This window comes from Stomoxys calcitrans, chromosome 3 (assembly GCF_963082655.1).
Source record: "Stomoxys calcitrans chromosome 3, idStoCalc2.1, whole genome shotgun sequence".
Taxonomy (NCBI): domain Eukaryota; kingdom Metazoa; phylum Arthropoda; class Insecta; order Diptera; family Muscidae; genus Stomoxys; species Stomoxys calcitrans.
The window spans coordinates 129,259,843-129,281,145 of NC_081554.1; the positions used below are offsets into that span (position 1 = coordinate 129,259,843).

At 39.4% G+C, this 21,303-nt stretch overlaps 2 protein-coding genes across 2 annotated transcripts; both read left to right on the forward strand.

Annotated features, from left to right (window-relative positions):
* The first annotated feature begins 2,215 nt into the window (after window positions 1-2,215).
* LOC131996431 (uncharacterized) lies at window positions 2,216-9,677 on the forward strand. Its single transcript, XM_059366132.1, has 2 exons — window positions 2,216-2,781; window positions 8,538-9,677. Exon 2 carries the CDS (start codon window positions 8,539-8,541, stop codon window positions 9,400-9,402), a length of 864 nt encoding a protein of 287 aa, XP_059222115.1. The 5' UTR covers window positions 2,216-2,781; window position 8,538; the 3' UTR covers window positions 9,403-9,677.
* Window positions 3,300-8,504, forward strand: LOC131996139 (uncharacterized). Its single transcript, XM_059365591.1, has one exon. It carries the CDS (start codon window positions 3,300-3,302, stop codon window positions 8,502-8,504), a length of 5,205 nt encoding a protein of 1,734 aa, XP_059221574.1.
* Window positions 9,678-21,303: the final 11,626 nt, after the last annotated feature.

Below are 21,303 nucleotides of genomic sequence, written 5' to 3' on the forward strand. Positions count from 1 at the left end.
ATATACCAAAATCAACCGTTCATTATCACATAAAAAGTCTTGGACTGGTGAAAAAGCTTGATATTTGGGTACCACATGTATTCAAAGAAATTCATTTAACAAACCGAATCAACGCTTGTGATATGCACCTTAAACGCAATGAATTCGATCCGTTTTTAAAACGAATCATAACTGGAGATGAAAAATGGATTGTTTACAACAACGTTAGTCGAAAACGATCATGATCCAAGGATGGTAAACCAGCTCAAGCCTCTTCAAAGGCTGATATCCACCAAAAGAAGGTTATGCTGTCTGTTTGGTGGGATTGGAAGGGTGTGGTATATTTTGAGCTGCTTCCAAGGAACCAAACGATTAATTCGGATGTTTACTGTCAACAATTGGACAAATTGAATACAGCCATCAAGGACAAGCGACCAGAATTGGTCAATCGTAAAGGTGTCATATTCCACCAGGACAACGCTAGACCGCACACATCTTTGGTCACTCGCCAAAAACTGAGTGAGTTTGGCTGGAAACTTTTGATGCATCCACCATATAGCCCTGACCTTGCATCATCATACTGTCATTTATTTTGATGTTTGCAGAACTCCTTAAATGGTAAAACTTTCGGCAATGATGAGGCTATAAAATGGCACTTGGTTCAGTTTTTTGCAGATAAAGGCCAGAAGTTCTATGAGCGTGGAATACTAAATTTGCCAGGAAGATGGCAAAAGGTTATCGAACAAAATGGCAATTATATATTTGATTAAAGTTCATTCTAAGCTTTATTAAAAATGCATTTACTTTCTTTTAAAAAATCCGCAATTACTTTTTGGGCAACCCAAGCAAAATTTCATGCGCCTAGCTTTACTGCTTTGAAAGTTAGCGTGCTTTCGACAGACGGACGGAAATGGCTAGATCGACTTAAAATGTCATGTCATGTCATCTTCGAGGTGCTACAAAGGAAATGATGAAATTAGTATACCCCCATCTTATTGTGGAGGGTATAACAATTTTTTAAATATGCCTCCAGAAATGAATCTATAAATGGTTTGAAATGAAAACAAGTAAAAGCGTGCTAAGTTCGGCCTGGCCAAATCTTATATACCATCCACCATAGATTGCATTTGTCGAGTTCTTACCCCGATATCCCTTTTTAGGCAAACAAAGGACAAAAGAAATAATTGCTATTGTTTATGCCGCATACCTTCGCCGTTTAGTGTTAAGTCAAATGAATTTTCATATCCAGATGTCACTTTTCATCTTAGATAAGGCTAAAAAGTAGTTGCGTTAAGTTTACTACTTGTTCTTTTGTATTAGCTCACCGAGTGATTTCTCGTTCATTCAATTTGTTACCATCGAATAGTAAAGTTAAAAGTCATCGTCTACTTAACCATAAATTTCTACGTTTTCTTAAAGAGGAACCATTTTGGTAAGGCTAAGCAACCGAACTCTCCCTCGTGGCTTAATGAAACCTGATTTCGTTTGTTTTTCGTATTTCTTTCTGCTTTTTAATTCCATATCACCGACATTGAATGGATATATTTCCGAGATTTAACCAAATCTACCATCTTTTAGGAAATCCAAGTTTTTGCCAGTTTCTAATTCCTAAGTTCAGCCAAAAACTCTACATGGTCCTTCGAGCCGGATTTGGAAAGCCTAAAAGAAATTTTTCATCCACAATTGCAATTTCGTTTAAGCAGAAATAAAATCGAATCCAGGTATGTTCGGCTAATGAAAAACCATTTTCGTATAAAAGTAGAGGGCCAGAAGTTACGTAACGTGTTTTTCCTCACAAAGTTCCTTTTCTGCGGAGACAGGTGTTAAATGGTGCATTTAACATAGAAGTCCAAAAAAGGAAAAAAAAAAAAAAAAAAATCTAAATGAGACTACATATGTGCTCTTAGATAGCAACAACATTTATATTCCAATAATTTGGTACAATTGCTCGTACATTGTGTAAGGCGAAAATAAACTTCCAATCTCTTTGTTGGGCATCGATTTAACATACCCAGTGGTGAGAATCCCATTCCTCTTCAATCCATTTGATTCGGCACTTTAATTGGGAATATCAATGCTAATTTTTGCCTGTTTTGTTGACATACGCGTCAATCGTTGGTCAAGATCTGCTACAGCACTGCTCCATAATAGATAGCAACAGCGAATTGATATAGCAGTCGTGAGCAGCGGTAGCACAGTTTCGTTTTTGTTTTGATTCAGCTGACTATTAAAACAGGTTCCCTTCCATAGGGATTTATAACACTCCATTATGGGTACCGTTTATGTATTCATGATAATCAGATCATAAAATTGAAGGAGAAGTAAAATATCAAAAGGGCAGTGTGTTGTCGGAAGCCATATCCACTTACATCGTTTTTATACTGTCATTATTTTGCCTTTGTTCGCCCTATTTGTCATTACTGATATTGTTGATCAAAGCAACGTGTGTGAATTAAATATAGAAAAGTTAGAAAGTGCTACTTGCTACATTTATCGATTTTTGAAACTGCGGACTATAAAGAGTAAATTTCATTGCTGAACGAGATACGTCAGAGGACCTTAGTTTTTGTGTTTATTTTTGGTTGAACACAACATAGAGACAAAAGTATTTTGGCGATATATACTTTGGGAAGAATTCCAAAAGAGGCTGGATCATAAAGACACCATCAGTTAGAAGACGGCATTAAGGGCAGTGAAGAAGCCTTAACCTCTATAATCCTACACCAAGTTCATGGCCCAGAAGGAGAAAAGAACATCAAGGAAGAATACCAAATTTGAACCAAATTCTGGGGATTAATGCAGGTATTTTGTAAGATAATAAAAGTGAAGTCGAGCTAAACTATATTAGATCAGATTCGTGAATGGTCTTTAGTTTTTGTTGTTCCTACGATAATTTTTTTGGATTTCCGATACGAGTTGCATCATTTGTAGACTATTTTTTTCGTTCATTTTTTCTTAAAAATTATTAAATTTACCATTGAATTACCCTGCCATAAACGAAATTTTCCTTCTAGTCCATTGTACGGATACAACTTATGTGAGAATATTCCACATGGCTGCATTTGTGGTCTTCGATTTTCAATCCAATTGCGTTTGCCCACATATGAAATGTTTTTCTAATTGAGGTTAAATTTTGGAGTATATTTTGAATTTTGTTTTTGCTCCAAAAGGGCAGGAAGTTGATTGGATCGAAGTTTTGAATTCATTCGTTTTACATTTAATTTTCTTATACTCTTTTTGAACGGGGTTTACAGATATTTTTCTAATATTGATATATATGTTCGTTGAGATTCTGAGGTTTGGACTATTGTGTGGTCAGAATGTCCGCTTTGACAAGGTTTACGCAAATATCTGACGCTTTGATTATTTTCAACGCCGATATTTGCGGAGAATCTCTCAACAATTCTTCAGTCTACTCTTTGGAGGTACATAAGGAAGAACTGCGAGATATTTGGCAGAGAATGAAACCCACGTATGAGGAAAGTGTTCAGGAACTAATGGCTTCTGCGGACGAGAATAGCAAAGCTGATCTTGAGACTATTCGAGCCCGGTACCACAGCACTTACACTACATATGTCGATTCTGTAGCTAAGATAAGTGCCTGTATAGAATCCAAACGGGCGTCGATATCCAATCCAATTCCGATGAATACATCTTCCGTCCGAGATGAATATCCGTCAGTTCATTTACCACCGTGTGACACAGAGCTCTTTCACGGAGATTATCTAGCTTGGCCGACCTTCCGAGACTTGTTCACGGCCATCTATATAAAGAATTCGAGGCTTTCACCGGTGGAAAAGCTTTTCCATTTGAATAATAAAACGCGAGATGAAGCCAGGGATATTGTCCGCAAAGCCCCATTGACCAATGAGGGCTTTGATATTGCCTGGAAAGCTCTGCAAGTTCGGTATGAAAACAGGAGGTTGCTTATAAATAGCCAACTGAAGGTTTTGTTTAGCCTTCAAAGAATATCTGTCGAATCCGGAGACTCCATAAAGGAGATTCAAAATTCCATCAACAGCATAATATCTGCTCTGAAACTCTACCAGATCGAGATACAAAGTTGGGACCCTATTTTCGTCTACCTATGTAGCACTCGACTTCCCGAAAATACCCTTTCATTATGGGAGCAGTCTGTCAATAACAAGACAGAATGTCCGTCCTGGAAGGACCTTGATTCCTTCCTCACTAGCCGATACCAAACGTTGGAGACGGTTCGAAATTTAAGTGATCAGCCTTCCACTTCTAAATCGAGCGAACCTCCCAAAGTTAATGTCAAACTATCCGGTCAGAAACGGGTTAATTCTTATCAGAACAGCTTAGCTCTTCCTCCTTGTAAACTTTGTCCAGACGTATCACATACAATCCGAGTGTGCCCAAAGTTTATAAGCATGTGCTACAACGACAAGTTGGCTTTTATAAAGAAGATAAAGCTATGCTTGAATTGCTTTTCGAAGGGACATGTGGTAAAAGATTGCAAAAGTGCATTTAATTGTTCGAAATGTCAACGAAGACATAATACCTTGCTTTGCAATACAGGAACTGAATCGGGTAACCAATGTATCACCGCTCCAAATACACCAGTTCTACAGTCCACATCCGAAGATACGCCCCAAATTTCTAGCGGTGTGACAATTCAGTCTTGTGCTGCTACCACATCCAGAAAGGTTCTCCTTGGTACAGCAATTATTCACATCCTTCATAGAGGTGAGATATTTAAAGCAAGGGCTGTATTTGATTCTGGTTCAGAAGCTTCGTTCATTTCTGAACACCTTTTCAACCTTCTTCGACTTAATAGCAAAAGGATATCCGCCCAGATCTCCGGGCTGAATGGGTGTGTGTCCGCATGTTCACAGAAAATATGCGACTTATGTTTAAGTTCACCCATAGACTCCGGAATTTTCATAAATGCTTCCGCAATCGTTCTTCCCCGACTGACATCTTCATTGCCCACCTTTACGGCTGATAGCGACATGTTTTCCCGTTTACCGGACATTCGTCTGGCGGATCCTGATTTCTTTCGAACATCATACATTGATATTCTGATCGGGGCAGACTTAATTCCTCAGGTAATGCTTGGTGGGGTGAGACACAAGGTTTGTGGAACACTGATGGCTCAAGAGACAGTGTTCGGATGGATTTTGACAGGGCCTGTTGCTTCTGACAATATTTCCTCCTTTCGAACAACGGTCTCCTACTTTAACGAGTTAGCGCTCGATGAGAGGATATCCAAATTTTTTGAGATGGAAGATATTCCTAAACGAAAACACATGTCGGATGATGACAAATACTGTGAAGAGTACTTTGCTGAGTCCACGCGAAGGGGCCCAACGGGCCGATATGTTGTATCATTGCCATTCAAGAAAGAGTTTGGAAATACTTTGAGACTAGGTCCGTCGAAGAGGAATGTAACGGCCCAATATTTTCGGAACGAGAATCGTTTGATTAGAACACCAGATCTGAAGGTACAATATGACAAAGTGCTCAAGGAATACTTGGAACTTGGCCATATGAAAGAGGTTCCGTCAAATCCTTCCCAAGATGATTCCAGATATTTCCTTCCACATCATGCTGTGGTTCGCCCTGACAGCGTGACTACGAAGGTCCGCGTCGTCTTCAATGCTTCGAATCCATCTTCGAATGGTGTAAGCTTGAACGACGTCCTTTACTGCGGACCGTCCCTCCAACTTGACCTGACTAGTTTGCTTCTCCAATGGCGCTTTTACAAAATCGTCTTTAACAGCGATATTGAAAAGATGTACCGCCAGATTTCCGTTAATCCTAGCCACACACCCTTCCAGCGTATAATCTTTAGGGATGATCCAAACGACAACCTCCACGAATATGAGCTCCAAACGGTTACGTTTGGATTGAATTGCGCCCCATATCTCGCACTTCGTACAATTCAACAGCTAGCCACTGACATTAAGGATGTTTATCCGCTAGCTAGTCATGTTTTAATGTCGTGTATGTACGTAGATGATGTTATGGCAGGAGGCCATGACGTGTCATCAGCCATTAAGGTCCAGACAGAACTGACTGCTGCCCTGGAATCCGCTGGATTCGCATTGAGGAAATGGACCTCCAATTCATCCGAATTCCTTGCTTCCATTCCTAGGGAACATTTACTCAATGAAGATTTCCTACAGTTTAATGACAATAGCACGGCTAAAACTTTGGGCGTAAGGTGGAACGCCAGATATGATTATTTCTATTTTTCTGCCAAAGCCATCAGGCCTAATGAGAGGCCTACTAAGAGGTTCATTTTATCCGAGATATCTAAACTGTTTGATCCCGCTGGCTGGCTTTGTCCATATATTGTACTAGCCAAACTATTAATGCGAGATATATGGGCCTCCAATACCGACTGGGACAGCCCAGTTCCGACACATTTATTGACTAATTGGTTAGATTTCTTGGCCAATTATTCTGATATAAATGACCTCCGTATTTCCCGTTGGGTACAATACACACCCGACTGCGAGGTGCAACTGCATGGCTTCTGTGACGCCTCCGAGAAGGCATATGCCGCTACCATTTATTCACGCACCATCGATTCCAATGGCAATATAAATACCTATTTACTCGTGGCAAAGTCCAGGGTATCTCCTTTGAAAACCGTTTCGATCCCAAGGCTAGAACTTTGCGCCGCACTTTTACTTGCCGAGACGATTGAGGCATTGATGCAGGTTTTCCCTATTCCGAATACGAAAATCTTTTGCTGGTCGGATTCCATGATTGTCCTAGCATGGTTGAAGAAACCTGCATTCCTTTGGAAAACGTTCATAGCCAATCGGGTTTCCAAAATTTCCGAGATTATCAGTGGGGACAATTGGTCCCATGTGGAATCTAGACACAATCCTGCAGACATTGCCTCTCGGGGTGCTTATCCGAAAGAGCTTTCCGGTAATTGTACATGGTGGTGTGGACCGCCATGGTTGCAACTTCCTCCAAGTTTGTGGCCAATACCAAGTTCGGTCCAGATTGACGAAACTCTAATGGAGGTTCGCCAAGTTCAAAATAATTTCGCGTACTTTCCGAATTTCGAAGACCTTCTTGACCGATTTTCTTGCCTAGGAAGGGCGCTCCGAGTAATGTCATACGTGTACCGATTTATTGCCAGTCTGAAGGGCAGTAGGGCTTCAAATGACAGTATTCATTCTGAGGGAGATGTCATCGAGACGACTAGAAATTCGATAATTAAGTTGGCGCAAATGCACCAATATCCAAACGAATATCGCAAACTTTCTCAGAAGGAGCTAATACCCACCTCTAGTTCACTTTCTAATCTCAATCCCTTTATAGACAAGAATGGTCTCATGCGGGTTTGTAGCCGTATCGCTGGGTCAGAAAGCTTAACTTATGACGAAAAATATCCGATTATACTTCCATACCACAGTACGTTTTCCAGGCTTTTACTACGTTTCATTCATACCATAACATTACATGGCGGAAACAATCTGATGCTTCGTATGCTACGGCTCCAATTCTGGATGCCTAGAGCTAAGAATCTCATCAAATCTACCGTTCACAATTGCAAGATTTGCGTTATTGCTAAGCATAAGTTGCAAAAGCAATTGATGGGAACCCTTCCTCCAGAGCGGACAACACTATCCCGCCCCTTTACGAATACGGGGTTAGACTTTGCAGGCCCCTTCGAGATAAAGGCATATACAGGGCGTTCTTGCAAAACTACAAAGGGATATGTGTGTATCTTTGTCTGCTTCGCCACGAGAGCAATCCATCTCGAGTTCACTACTTCCCTTTCCACTGCAGCATTTCTAGCTTCCTTTCACAGATTCGTGTCACGACGAGGGTGTCCACGTAATCTATATTCAGACAATGGTACCACCTTCGTGGGCGCTTCTAAAGAAATCTCTCAGAATTTTCTTCGCTGTTCCCGCGATTCAATATCCGCAAATTTTTCGTACCAGAGTATAACATGGCACTTTATACCCCCGGGAGCTCCTCACATGGGAGGACTCTGGGAAGCCGGGGTAAAAAGTTTTAAGCTACATTTCCGTAAAATGGCTGGCAATCATAAATTTACTCTGGAAGAGTTCGCTACAATTCTAGCCCGAATTGAAGCCTGCTTAAATTCCAGGCCAATTTCTCCGGTATCTGAGGATCCAAATGACCTATTGGCATTGACGCCTGGTCACTTTCTTACCGGTGGTCCGATCCTCTCCATTGCCGAACCATCGGAGTCCGATGGCAATCTTTCCGTTTTAAACCGTTGGCGTCGAGTAAGGGCTCTATGCCAACAATTTAGCATCCGATGGAAACATGAATATATCAAAGAAATTCATAAACGTATGAAATGGCAAACCCCTCAGAAGAACTTAGAAGTTGGCTCTATGGTCGTTATTCGAGATGATTGTTTACCCCCAAATGAGTGGAGACTGGGTAGAGTTTCTAAAATTTATACTGGGAAAGACCATTTGGTAAGAGTGGCCGATATTGTCACGACAAGGGGTATAATCACTCGTCCGATAGTGAAAATTGTTCTCCTCCCTCCTTGCTAAATTTTATTACAATATATCCTTATTTAATTTCAGTATGCCTTCGATAAAATGTAAAGTGTCCAAAGGACGTCGCACCAAGTTCAGCTTTAATTGCAGATTGTGTAAGGGCAACCATGGGCTGCGAAAATGCCAGAAATTTCTCTGCATGACCGTCGATAAACGTTTGCATGCAGTTATAGCTAATAACTACTGTCCCAATTGCTTGGCCCATACGCATTCATCCGGAAAATGTTTTTCTAGCTTAGGATGCAAACATTGTGGAGGCAGTCATCATTCCTATTTGCATATCCACTCCGAGAAACACGACAACCAAAAAACAGAAGCCAAGGATAACTATCAAAAACCCAAACGTTCAACAACAACCCAACATAAACGTCCAACAACAACAACCATATCTCAAGCCGTGAGCCTTGAAACACTTACCAGTCCCCATACAACTAATCTTTTCCCAACGGCCGTGGTAGATGTACTCCATGGCAAGAAAAAGCACTCGGTCAGAGCCGTAATAGATCCATGCACATCTATTAGCAAAATTTCACAGCGATTGATAGAGAAAATTGGGCTAACTACTACTACTCTTGGCAGCGAAACTATCTGCCCTGTCGCGATCCATTCCAAATGTATCACCAACAGGTTATTAGAAACCATGATGACTGTGAACCATCGCATATCTATGGACACCCCAAAAAGATCAATTCCAGCAACAACTGCAGACAAGTTCCCAAACATGAAGTTGGCGGATCCCCATTTTTATCAAAGTGGACCATTCGACATCGTTTTTGGATCCGACTTATACGCCAAGATAATTCTACCAGGTCTTCTACCAAGCAATGCCGGGCTTCCCGTTGCAACTAATACTATATTTGGATGGGTTTTGTCTGGATCGTGCTCAGCTTAGTAGCCTATTTTATTATAAACATTTGAAATATCAAATATGAATTATACAATTTATTATGAATTCCTTTAGAAAATAAGGCAACTTTTTAATATTTGCATTACTGCAAGAGGGGCCGGAATGTTTATGCCGCATACCTTCGCCGTTTAGTGTTAAGTCAAATGAATTTTCATATCCAGATGTCACTTTTCATCTTAGATAAGGCTAAAAAGTAGTTGCGTTAAGTTTACTACTTGTTCTTTTGTATTAGCTCACCGAGTGATTTCTCGTTCATTCAATTTGTTACCATCGAATAGTAAAGTTAAAAGTCATCGTCTACTTAACCATAAATTTCTACGTTTTCTTAAAGAGGAACCATTTTGGTAAGGCTAAGCAACCGAACTCTCCCTCGTGGCTTAATGAAACCTGATTTCGTTTGTTTTTCGTATTTCTTTCTGCTTTTTAATTCCATATCACCGACATTGAATGGATATATTTCCGAGATTTAACCAAATCTACCATCTTTTAGGAAATCCAAATTTTTGCCAGTTTCTAATTCCTAAGTTCAGCCAAAAACTCTACAGCTATAATATTGGAGATATATAAAGTTATAGTCCAATTCGGACCATAATTGGATTCGATATTGAAGACCATAGTAGAAGTCATTGTTAAAATTTTGAGCGAATTAGAGTAACAATTGTGTTCTTTAGGGGCTCAAGAAGTAAATAGAGAGATCCGTTTATATGGGAGCTGTATCAGGTTATGGACCGATTTAGACCATACTTAGTTCAGTTGTTAGATGTCACAACAAAACACGTCGTAAAAAATATCAAACAAATCGGTTAGGAATTGCGCCCTCTCGACGCTCAAGAAGTCAGAACCACAGATCAGTTTATATGACGGCTATATCGGGTTATAGACCGATTTAAACCACACTTGGCACAGTTGTTGGAAGTCATAAAAGAACACCTCATGAACAATTTCAGCCAAATCGGGTGAGAATTGTGCTCTCTAGTGGCGGAAAAAGTCAAACCCCAAGATCGGTTTATATGACAGCTATATAAAGTTATGGACCGATTTGAACCATACTTGGCACAGTTATTGGATATAATAACAAAACATATCGTGCTAAATTTCATTCCAATCGGATAAGAATTGCACTCTCTAGATGCTTAAGAAGTCAAGACCCAATATCGGTTTATATGGCAGCTATATCAGGTTATGGACCGATTTGAACCATACTTGGCACAGTTGTTGGATGTCATAACAAAACACGTCGTGCAAAATCTCATTCTAATCGGACAAGAATTGCGCACTCTAGAGGCTCAAAAAGTCAAGACCCAAGATCGGTTTATATGACAGCTATATCAGGTTATGGACCGATTTGGACCATAATTGGCACAGTTATTGGATATCATAACAAAACATGTCGTGCAAAATTTCATTCCAATCGGATAAGAATTGCACACTCTAGGGCTCAAGAAATCAAGACCCAAGATCGGTTTATATGGCAGCTATACCAAAACATTGAGCGATAAGGCCCATTTACAATACCAACCGACCTACACTAATAAGAAGTATTTGTGCAAAATTTCAAGCGGCTAGCTTTACTCCTTCGGAAGAAAGGGTGCTTTCGACAGACAGACGGACGGACGGACGGACATGGCTAGATCGGCATGAAATGTCGCGACGACCAAGAATATACATACTTTATGGGGTCACAGACGAATATTTCGAGTAGTTACAAACAGAATGACGAAATTAGTATACCCCCTATCTTATGGTGGAGGGTATAAAAAGAATACTAATACTAAATTTCCCATGAACATTCGATTAGGGAACAGGGGATAAAAAAGAATACAAGCGCAAAAAAACCAACAAAATTGCTTACATTGTACTTTGAATAATTATGTATATGCATTTTAAAAAGCTATCTATAAACCAATTTATAAGAAGTCATAGAAACTCTGTATGGTGTTAGAAATACAAAAATAATGAAATTTAAGAAAAAACTCTATTAACCGTGTTTTCAATTTTCCATGCTACGCTCGGTCCCGAGCGACCCGGTTAATCGAGGTTCAACTGTAGTTGCTCTACATGTGAGCTATACCATAGATTTCTTTCATTTTTTGTTGCAGCTAATTGCCAAGATTAAAATTGTGGCTAACACGGTTATTATTATGTTTCTTAGTTCTAGGAAAACAGTACATAAAATAAGGTAATTACATAGAACAAATAAAAACGTGCTAAGTTCGGCCGGGCCGAATCTTATATACCCTCCACCATGGATCGCATTTGTCGAGTTCTTTTCCCGGTATCTCTTCTTAGGCAAAAAAAGGATATAAGAAAAGATTTGCTCTGCGATTAGAGCGATATTAAGATATTGTCCGGTTTGGACCACAATTAAATTATATTTATGTTGGAGACCTGTGTAAAATGCCAGGCAATTAGAATAAGAATTGCGCTCTTTGTGGGCTCAAGAAATAAAATAGAGAGATCGATCGAGATGGTCATGAGAGAATCGGTCGTACAAAATTTCAGGCAAATCGGATAATAATTGCGACCTCTGGAGGCTCAAGAAGTCAAGATCCCAGATCGATTTATATGGCAGCTATATCAGGTTATGGACCGATTTGAACCATATTTGGCACAGTTGTTGGATATAATAACGAAACACGTCCTGCAAAATTTCATTCCAATCGAATAAGAATTGCACACTCTAGAGGCTCAAGAAGTCAAGACCCAAGATCGGTTTATATGGCAGCTATATCAGGTTATGGACTGATTTGAACCATACTTGGCACAGTTGTTGGATATCATAACAAAACACGTCGTGCAAAATTTCATTCCAATCGGATAAGAATTGCACACTCTAGAGGCCCAAGAAGTCAAGACGCAAGATCGGTTTATATGACAGCTCTATAAGGTGATGGACCGATTTGAACCATACTTGGCACAGTTGTTGGATATCATAACAAAACACGTCGTGCAAAATTTCATTCCAATCGGATAAGAATTGCGCACGCTAGAGGCTCAAGAAGTCAAGACCCAAGATCGGTTTATATGGCAGCTATATCAAAACATGAACCGATATGGCTCATTTACAATACCAACTGACCTACACTAATAAGAAGTACTTGTGCAAAATTTCAAGCGGCTAGCTTTACTCCTTCGGAAGTTAGCGTGCTTTCGACAGACAGACGGACGGACGGACAGACGGACGGACATGGCTAGATCGACATAAAATGTCACGACGATCAAGATTGTATATACTTTATGGGGTCTCAGACGAATATTTCGAGTAGTTACAAACAGAATGACGAAATTAGTATACCCCCCATCTTATGGTGGAGGGTATAAAAATACGTGAAATAAATGTAAGATGTATTAACAGACAGCACAGTATGGAGCCGTAAACATTTGTCATTCGTAGGGTTATTTCGATCGCCGTCGCTGACGATTTTCACCGTGTTAATGTTTTTGTTTAAAAAAACTATATAAAGGGTGATTTTTTTGAGGTTAGGATTTTCATGCATTAGTATTTGACAGATCACGTGGGATTTCAGACATGGTGTCAAAGAGAAAGATGCTCAGTATGCTTTGACATTTCATCATGAATAGACTTACTAACGAGCAACGCTTGCAAATCTTTGAATTTTATTACCAATATCAGTGTTCGGATCAAAAAATCCAATTTTGTTTTCTTATAAGCGTTTTTATACTCTACACCACTACTGTGGTATAGGGTATTATAACTTAATGTAAATGTATTGATAAGTATACCGATCGACTCAGAATCACTTTGTGATTCGATTTAGCTATGTCCGTCTGCCTGTCTGTCTGTCCATGTTAATTTGTGTACAAACTACAGGTTGCAATATTCATCCGATCGTCTTCAAATTTGGTGTGGGCACGTTTTTCGGCCTTGAGATGAAGCCTATTGAAATTGGAAAAAACCGGTTCGGATTTGGATATAGCTCCCATATATATGTTCGTCCGATTTGGAGTAATAATGCAATAAAACGGTCTTTTGTCGGAAGAAAGGAAGGATTTTCTTATGACTCTCGACATTGCTGGTGAATTTCGTTGAAATCGGTTTAGATTTAGATATAGCTCTCATATATATATATAGCCCGATTTCAAACCTAGATCCACTGCAAACGCATTTATTTACCAATCTGCCCAAAACTTCGTACAACAATTTCCTCGACGATATCAACAATATCCATAAAGTTTGCTCGAAATCGTGTCAGATTTTGATATGGCTCCCATATATACATATGTTCGTCCGATTTCAAGGAATATTGCAATAAAATGGTCTTTTGTTAACCGATTCTCTCGAAATTCCGCAGGAACGATTTTCTTATGACTCTCGATATTAATGACTCATTTCATGGAAATCGGATCAGATTTATATATAGCTCTCATCTTGATATGGCTCCCATATAATGTTCGTCCGTTTTGCAGGAATATTGCAATAAAATGGTCTTTTGTTAACCGATTCTCTCGAAATTCCGCAGGAACGATTTTCTTATGACTCTCGATATTAATGACTCATTTCATGGAAATCGGATCAGATTTATATATAGCACTCATATATATCGCCCGATTTCCTTGACGACTACCACATTACCTGAGAAGTTTGCTCGAAATCGGTTCAGAATTAGATATAGTTCCCATATATTCAGATTTTGCGTAATTTGCAATAATGTTGTCATTTGTCTACCGTAGTTATTACAGTTGGATGTAGCTCCCACATTGTACTTATAGGGCAGGTGTAGGGTATTATACAGACGGCACCGCCCGACTTTAGCCCTTCCTTACTGGTTTTCTATAAAGAATTATTGCATATAAAAAATTGGTCTCTCATAGAGATACATACCGATAAAATATTTTTTCCTAAGCTTTTATCACACAATATGCATTGTCTTATGTATTTTCAAAGATAGCAACTCTGAAAGTTGTACACATCGTATGATACATACGAAAAATCAAATATGAACAAGTAAAAGTGAGCTAAGTTCTGCCGAGCCGAAACATGGGTACCCACCATCATGGATTCCGCTAAATATGTACCCTTATAAACGGAGTTTGTATTTGAATTAGTTTGTCTCAAGAAGTCATATCGGGATATCGGTACATAGGGGGCCTATATCACTATATTGACCGATTCGGTTATAACTTGGCACTGATGTTGAAAGTCAAAAGATAGGGTTTCGGGCCAAATTTCAGCCAAATCAAGTGAAAATTAAGGCTTCTTATGGCTGAAAGAGCCAAAACCGGGGATCGGTTTATATATACTGTTTATAGATTCGGATCATACTTTTCATGATTTTCCGAATTTCAGCCAAATCGGAAAAAATTCATTCCGGGGATCGCTTCATATGGGTGCTATATCTGTTTATAGACCGATTGGGATCGTACTTGGCATGGATGTTGGAAGGCATAACTCAAGTCTTTGTTTAAAATGTTAGCCAAATGGGATGAAAACTGAGGCTTCTCGGGGCTCAAGAAGTCAAATCGGGGGGATAGGTTTATATGGGAGCTATTTGCAATCCCCAACGACCTACATCAATAGTAAGTATCTGTGCAAAATTTCAAGTGACTAGCTTTGCGCGTTTGACCGCTATCGTGATTTGAACAGACGAACGGACATGGCTAGTTCGACTCAGAATTTCGAGACATATATATACTTTATGGGGTCGCAGATCAATATTTGGAGGTGTTACAAAAGGAATAACTAGATTAGTATACCCCATCCAACTCATTCGATTAAAGCGAGCTCTTTTTTCATCGAACATACTTGTAGACACATGCCTATAAATAACAAGTAATAAGGCGTCAAGTTCGGCTGGGTCGAACTTTGGACACCCACCCCCTCGGGTATATACGTTAACCACCTTTCGTCACAATCTGGTGAAAGATTTATCATTTATGCACCTATAGCAAATTTTGCAAATTTTGACCATGAACATTCCACTAAGGAACAGGGGAAATCTTCTCACATATCAATGAGTGCAGTCCGATTCAAGTTTAAGCTCAATGATAAGGGGCCTCCTTTTTATAGCCGAGTCCAGACGGCGTGCTGCAGTGCGACACCTCTTTCAAGAGTAGTTTTACATGGCATAGTACCTCACAAATGTTGGCAGCATGAGGAGGGGAAAACCAACACTGAAAATTTTTTCTGATGGTCTCGCCAGGATTCAAACCCAGGCGTTCAGCGTCTGCGCTACGGTGGCCTCCATGCACTCATAGCAGCTTTATCCAAATATGGTCCGATTTGGATCAAATTCGGCATGGACATTGAGTGGTCTAATAAATAAAAGTCACTAAATTTTGATTGGTCTTTTTAGAACGATCTGAACCATAAAGGACACGGATGCCGAACATAAGTTACTGTGTCAAATTCCAGCGAAATCGGATAAGACCTTAATTCGAGAGATCGGTCCATATGGCAGCTATATCCAAATCTGGACAGATCTGGGCCATCATCTGGCCTACCAAACCTCATTGTCCCAAATTTCACCAAAATCGGATAATAAATGTGGCTTTTATGGGCTTAAGACCTTAAATTGGCAGATCGGTCTGTATGGGGGCTATATGAAGATATAGTCCGATATGGCACATCTCCGAATTTAACCCGCTTATAGACAAAAGAAAATCTGTGCACAGTTTCAGGCCTATATCTCTTTATTTAAAGACTGTAGCGTGATTTCAACAGACAGACGGACGGATGGAAATAGCTATCAAGATCAAGAATATATATACTTTATAGAATCGGAAATTGATATTTCGAACAGAATGACAAAAATGAATGTACCCCCATCCTTTGCTGGTGGGTATAAAAATACAATACGTATGAGAATACATGCCGATTAGAGCGTGCTCTATTCGTGTTCGACATGCCTAAGGAAAGTTTTCTGGACAGGGAGAGTGAAAGCACACATGTAACGCACATATCGTGTGATAGCAACTTTATATGAGTAGTGTGCATATTTCTATGTACACAACATAAGCTCGCAGGGTTCGAAGTAATATGTAAACGTGAGAAAGTTCAATCACTGCTTTGCGAATATCTACATGATAGCTGGCAACTTATACCGCATCTGTCCCTTGGGATGAGAAAATGTTCCATTTACTGAAAGGGCAAATTACCTGGATGTTTGGTAATTTGCCTGCAAGAAGGCAATTGACAAAGTTGGGGGTTTAAACCGCGTGTCTTGCACCGGGTATATACTGCAGTTTTCCGACCTATAATGTTATATGGTGTTGTGGTCTGGTGGACGGTGCTTCAATGCCTCTGAACATCGTGGCAAAATAAATTGCTGCCACCACTGCTGTGAGGTAAAGCTCCCTTTGGGCATGCGGCGCCTACGGACATTGTGCTATTGTTGATACAATGCCGGATATCCAAGGCATTATGGATTACACACTGCCTGAGGCGATTATGTATAGAAAGTACTATACCACTATTCCTGAATCCGTTGAACCTACAATACGTAGTTGCATAGACTTCTGTACGGATGGTTCCAAACTAGACGACCAGGTGGGCTTGCGGAGTGTTCTGAAGAACTTGGACTGGTAATATCGAGAAGATTACCCGACCACTGCAGTGTGTATCAAGCGAAGATCTTTGCGATTAAAGTAGTGGTGGAATGGCTAAGGACACCCATCTTACATGGCGTCATCAATCCTAACTCAGAAGGATTTGAGGTTATTAGCAAAGACAACAATCCTAGCTCAGAAGGATTTAATGATATTAGCAAAGACAACCACTTAATATCTTAGCAAAGACGACCACATTTTGAAGGCTTTGAAAGATTAGGATCGGCCAATGAATAGTGTGTTGGCAAAATGCAATTTTTGCCCATGAACATTCCATTAAGGAACAGGGGCAAACTTCTCAAATATCAATGAGTGCAGTTCGATTTAAGTTTTATCTCAATGATAAGGGGCCTCCTTTTATAACCGAGTCCGAACGGCTTGCCGCAGTGCGACACCTCTTTGAAGAGAAGTTTTACATTTTGGTAATTTCGATTTTGAAAAAGTGTGGCGTCTCTTATGGCGGCTATATCAAAACATTGACCGATATGGCCCATTTACAATCCCAACCGACCTACACTGATGCAAGTATTTATGCAAAAGCGCCTAGCTTTATTCCTTCGAAAGTTAGTGTGCTTTCGACAGACGGGCGGACATGGCTAGATCGACTTAACATGTCATGACGAAATTCGTATACCCCCAAATTATGGTGGAGGTTATAATAACACCCAAATTTGCATTATATAAATATTACAAATTTTTATTGGAATCGGAAAATTGTTTTTCGGTCTTTCCCAATGTTGCCCACTGTGGATTATTAATTTTTCGTCAGTGGATTTCCATCGAGCAACTGAACACTTTTCACTTTCGCAGATGACGTTAAGACACAATTAAACAGTACTACTATCCGAAAAACTTAAGTCAAAAACAAGTAAAAGCGTGCTAAGTTCGGCCGGGCCGAATCTTATATACCCTCCACCATGGATCGCATTTGTCGAGTTCTTTTCTCGGCATCTCTTCTTAGGCAAAAAAAGGATATAAGAAGAGATTTGCTTTGCTATTAGAGCGATATCAAGATATGGTCCAGTTTGGACCACAATTAAATTATATGTTGGAGACCTGTGTAAAATGTCAGCCAATTCGAATAAGAATTGCGCTCTTTGTGGGCTCAAGAAGTAAAATAGAGAGATCGATTTATATGGGAGCTGTATCGGGCTATATACCGATTCAGACCATAATAAACACGTATGTTAATGGTCATGAGAAAATCCGTCGTACAAAATTTCGGGCAAATCGGATAATAATTGCGACCTCTAGAGGCTCAAGAAGTCAAGACCCAAGATCGGTTTATATGACAGCTATATAAGGTTATGGACCGATTTGAACCATACTTGGCACAGTTGTTGGATATCATAACAAAACACGTCGTGCAAAATTTCATTCCAATCGGATAAGAATTGCGCACTCTAGAGGCTCAAGAAGTCAAAACCCCAGATCGGTGTATATGGCAGCTATATCAGGTTATGGACCGATTTGAACCATACATGGCACAGTTGTTGGATGTCATAACAAAACACGTCGTGCAAAATTTCATTCCAATCGGATAAGATTTGCACACTCTAGAGGCTCAAGAAGTCAAGACCCAAGATCGGTTTATATGGCAGCTATATCAAAACATGGACCGATATGGCCCATTTACAATACCAACTGACCTACACTAATAAGAAGTATTTGTGTAAAATTTCAAGCGGCTAGCTTTACTCCTTCGGAAGTTAGCGTGCTTTCGACAGACAGACGGACAGTCGGACGGACATGGCTAGATCGACATAAAATTTCACGACGATCAAGAATATGTATATTTTATGGGGTCTCAGACGAATATTTCGAGTAGTTACAATCAGAATGACGAAATTAGTATACCCCCCATCTTATGGTGGAGGGTATAATAAACCTAATCTAATCTAAGCTAATCCGAATCTGAATCTGAACCGACATCCTTCAATATCAATATCATCCTAGTCCAAAAAAACCTGTCTGTACCAAGTGTGAATATGATCGGAAAGACATTGCATTTTGTACTCTATACACACATTAATATAGACAGGCAGTTGCGCTTTGCTAAACCGAATCAGCGAGTGATTCTGAGGAGATCCATATACTAATCAATGGGTGTTTTCTCTCCTGGCTGTTGCAAACAATTCTAACATATTATAACACCACTTACCACAAAAGGGTGAATATAATTCAAATCACTATTAAATTATTTGCTTAATGCTCAGCTGGGACAATATTTAATATACCCTCGGACTTTCCACAATGGGATAGAATAAAAAAAAGCTATTAAAAAATCTGCCGTTTGAGAACCGGAAGATATAAATTGGAATGGTAAGAGATATTTGAAATTTTGAACAAAATTTTTGACCAACAAAATTTCCTTGAAATTTTGCTGGATAGTTCTCAAAAAATACTCGTTTATCAATTTTTTAAAAATTTCTAACCGTTACTGAAATATTAGTCTTTTAATTTTCTTTTTGAAATTTTAGCCACTGTGCGACGTTCACATTTTTTGAACAGTTTGTTTTTTACAAAGAAACAATAAGGATATAAATGAGGGTCATAAAATTAAGGCCAAGTGTGATGGCGGCAACCCAAACACTTGTCTCACTAGATTCGTACTCTTCTCCCAAAGACTTTTCACTTGAGTCTCATATTACCCTCGTCTATCTACCTTTGAAAAAAACATTTAAGTCCGATTACGCCCTGGTCGGTCTACATCAACGCAATTGTAATATATGATAAATTCTAAGAAGTTTTGCCCAAAAACCAATGGATCTAAGATCAAAATCAACCTTCCGCTTGGTTCAAAACGACAAATGGTTTCTTGAGAGAAATTTTTGAACTTTTGTCATAGATAACGACCTTGATAATTTAATATATTTCGTTTCTAACAAATCGATACACCCCACTCTACATATTGGTTTGAAGATTTTTATACCCTCCACCATAGGATGAAGGGTATACTACTTTCGTCATTCTGTTTGTAACTTCTCGAAATATTCGTCTGAGAGCCCATAAAGTATACATATTCTTGATCGTCGCGACATTTTATGTCGATCTAGCCATGTCCGTCCGTCTGTCTGTCGAAAGCACGCTAACTTCCGAAGGAGTAAAGCTAGCCGCTTGAAATTTTGCACAAATACTTCTTATTAGTGTAGGTTGGTATTGTAAATGGGCCATATCGGTCCATGTTTTGATATAGCTGTCATATAAACCGATCTTGGGTCTTGACTTCTTGAGCCTCTAGAGTGCGCAATTCTTATCCGATTGGAATGAAATGCACGACGTATTTTGTTATGATATCCAACAACTGTGCAAAGTGTGGTTTAAATCGGTCCATAACCTGATATAGTAGTCATATAAACAGATCTGAGGACTTGACTTCTTGCCTGAAATTTGTACGACGGATCCTCTCATGACCATCAACATACGTGTTTATTATGGTCTGAATCGGTCTATAGCCCAATACAGCTACCATATAAATCGATCTCTTTATTTTACTTCTTGAGCCCCCAAAGGGCGCAATTCTTATTGGATTTGGCTGACATTTTACACAGGTCTCCAACATATAATTTAATTGTGCTCCAAACCGGACCATATCTTTATATCGCTCTAATAGCAGAGCAAATCTTTTCTTATATCTTTTTCTTTTTGACTGAGAAGAGATGCCGGGAAAAGAACTTGACAAATGCGATCCATGGTGGAGGGTATATAAGATTCGGCCCGGCCGAACTTAGCACGCTTTTACTTGTTTTAGTAGTGAGACGGACGCATATTTCAATAAAAAATTAGTACTGTATTTCCAAAGAGTACGAGAGTTAGCCCAAGACACTAGGCACCAAATCGTGCTTTATATTAATGTAGGTGGGCGTCCCAGGTTATTCAACTCTACATTTCGTACAGAATTCGTTTTTGTTGGTTTCCTTAGGAATTCAAACCAAACTACGCTTAAATCGGAGCACTTGTCCGCTCGATATCGTATTTTTAAGAACCAAGGTAAGAGATCACCTGTTTTGTTGATGGGGCCAAACTCTGAATTTCGTCAAAATTTCACACAAATCTTTCAATGGCTAACTAGTGGAATGGTTTCTTTGCTGTTTAACGATCTATATCGTGTTCTTTATAATTTCTCAATATTTACAATATTCTTATTTAATGGCTCTATGACCCTACCATTTCGAAAATGAAATTTGGGAATGTTACTTGTGTTAAAGGTTAGACTATGAAAATAATCCTAATTGTAATCACATTTCAGTCCATAGTCTTTAAAAGTCATCTATGGCAAATTTCAAGATAATCTGATTAATAAGCTAACTTGTGTAAATT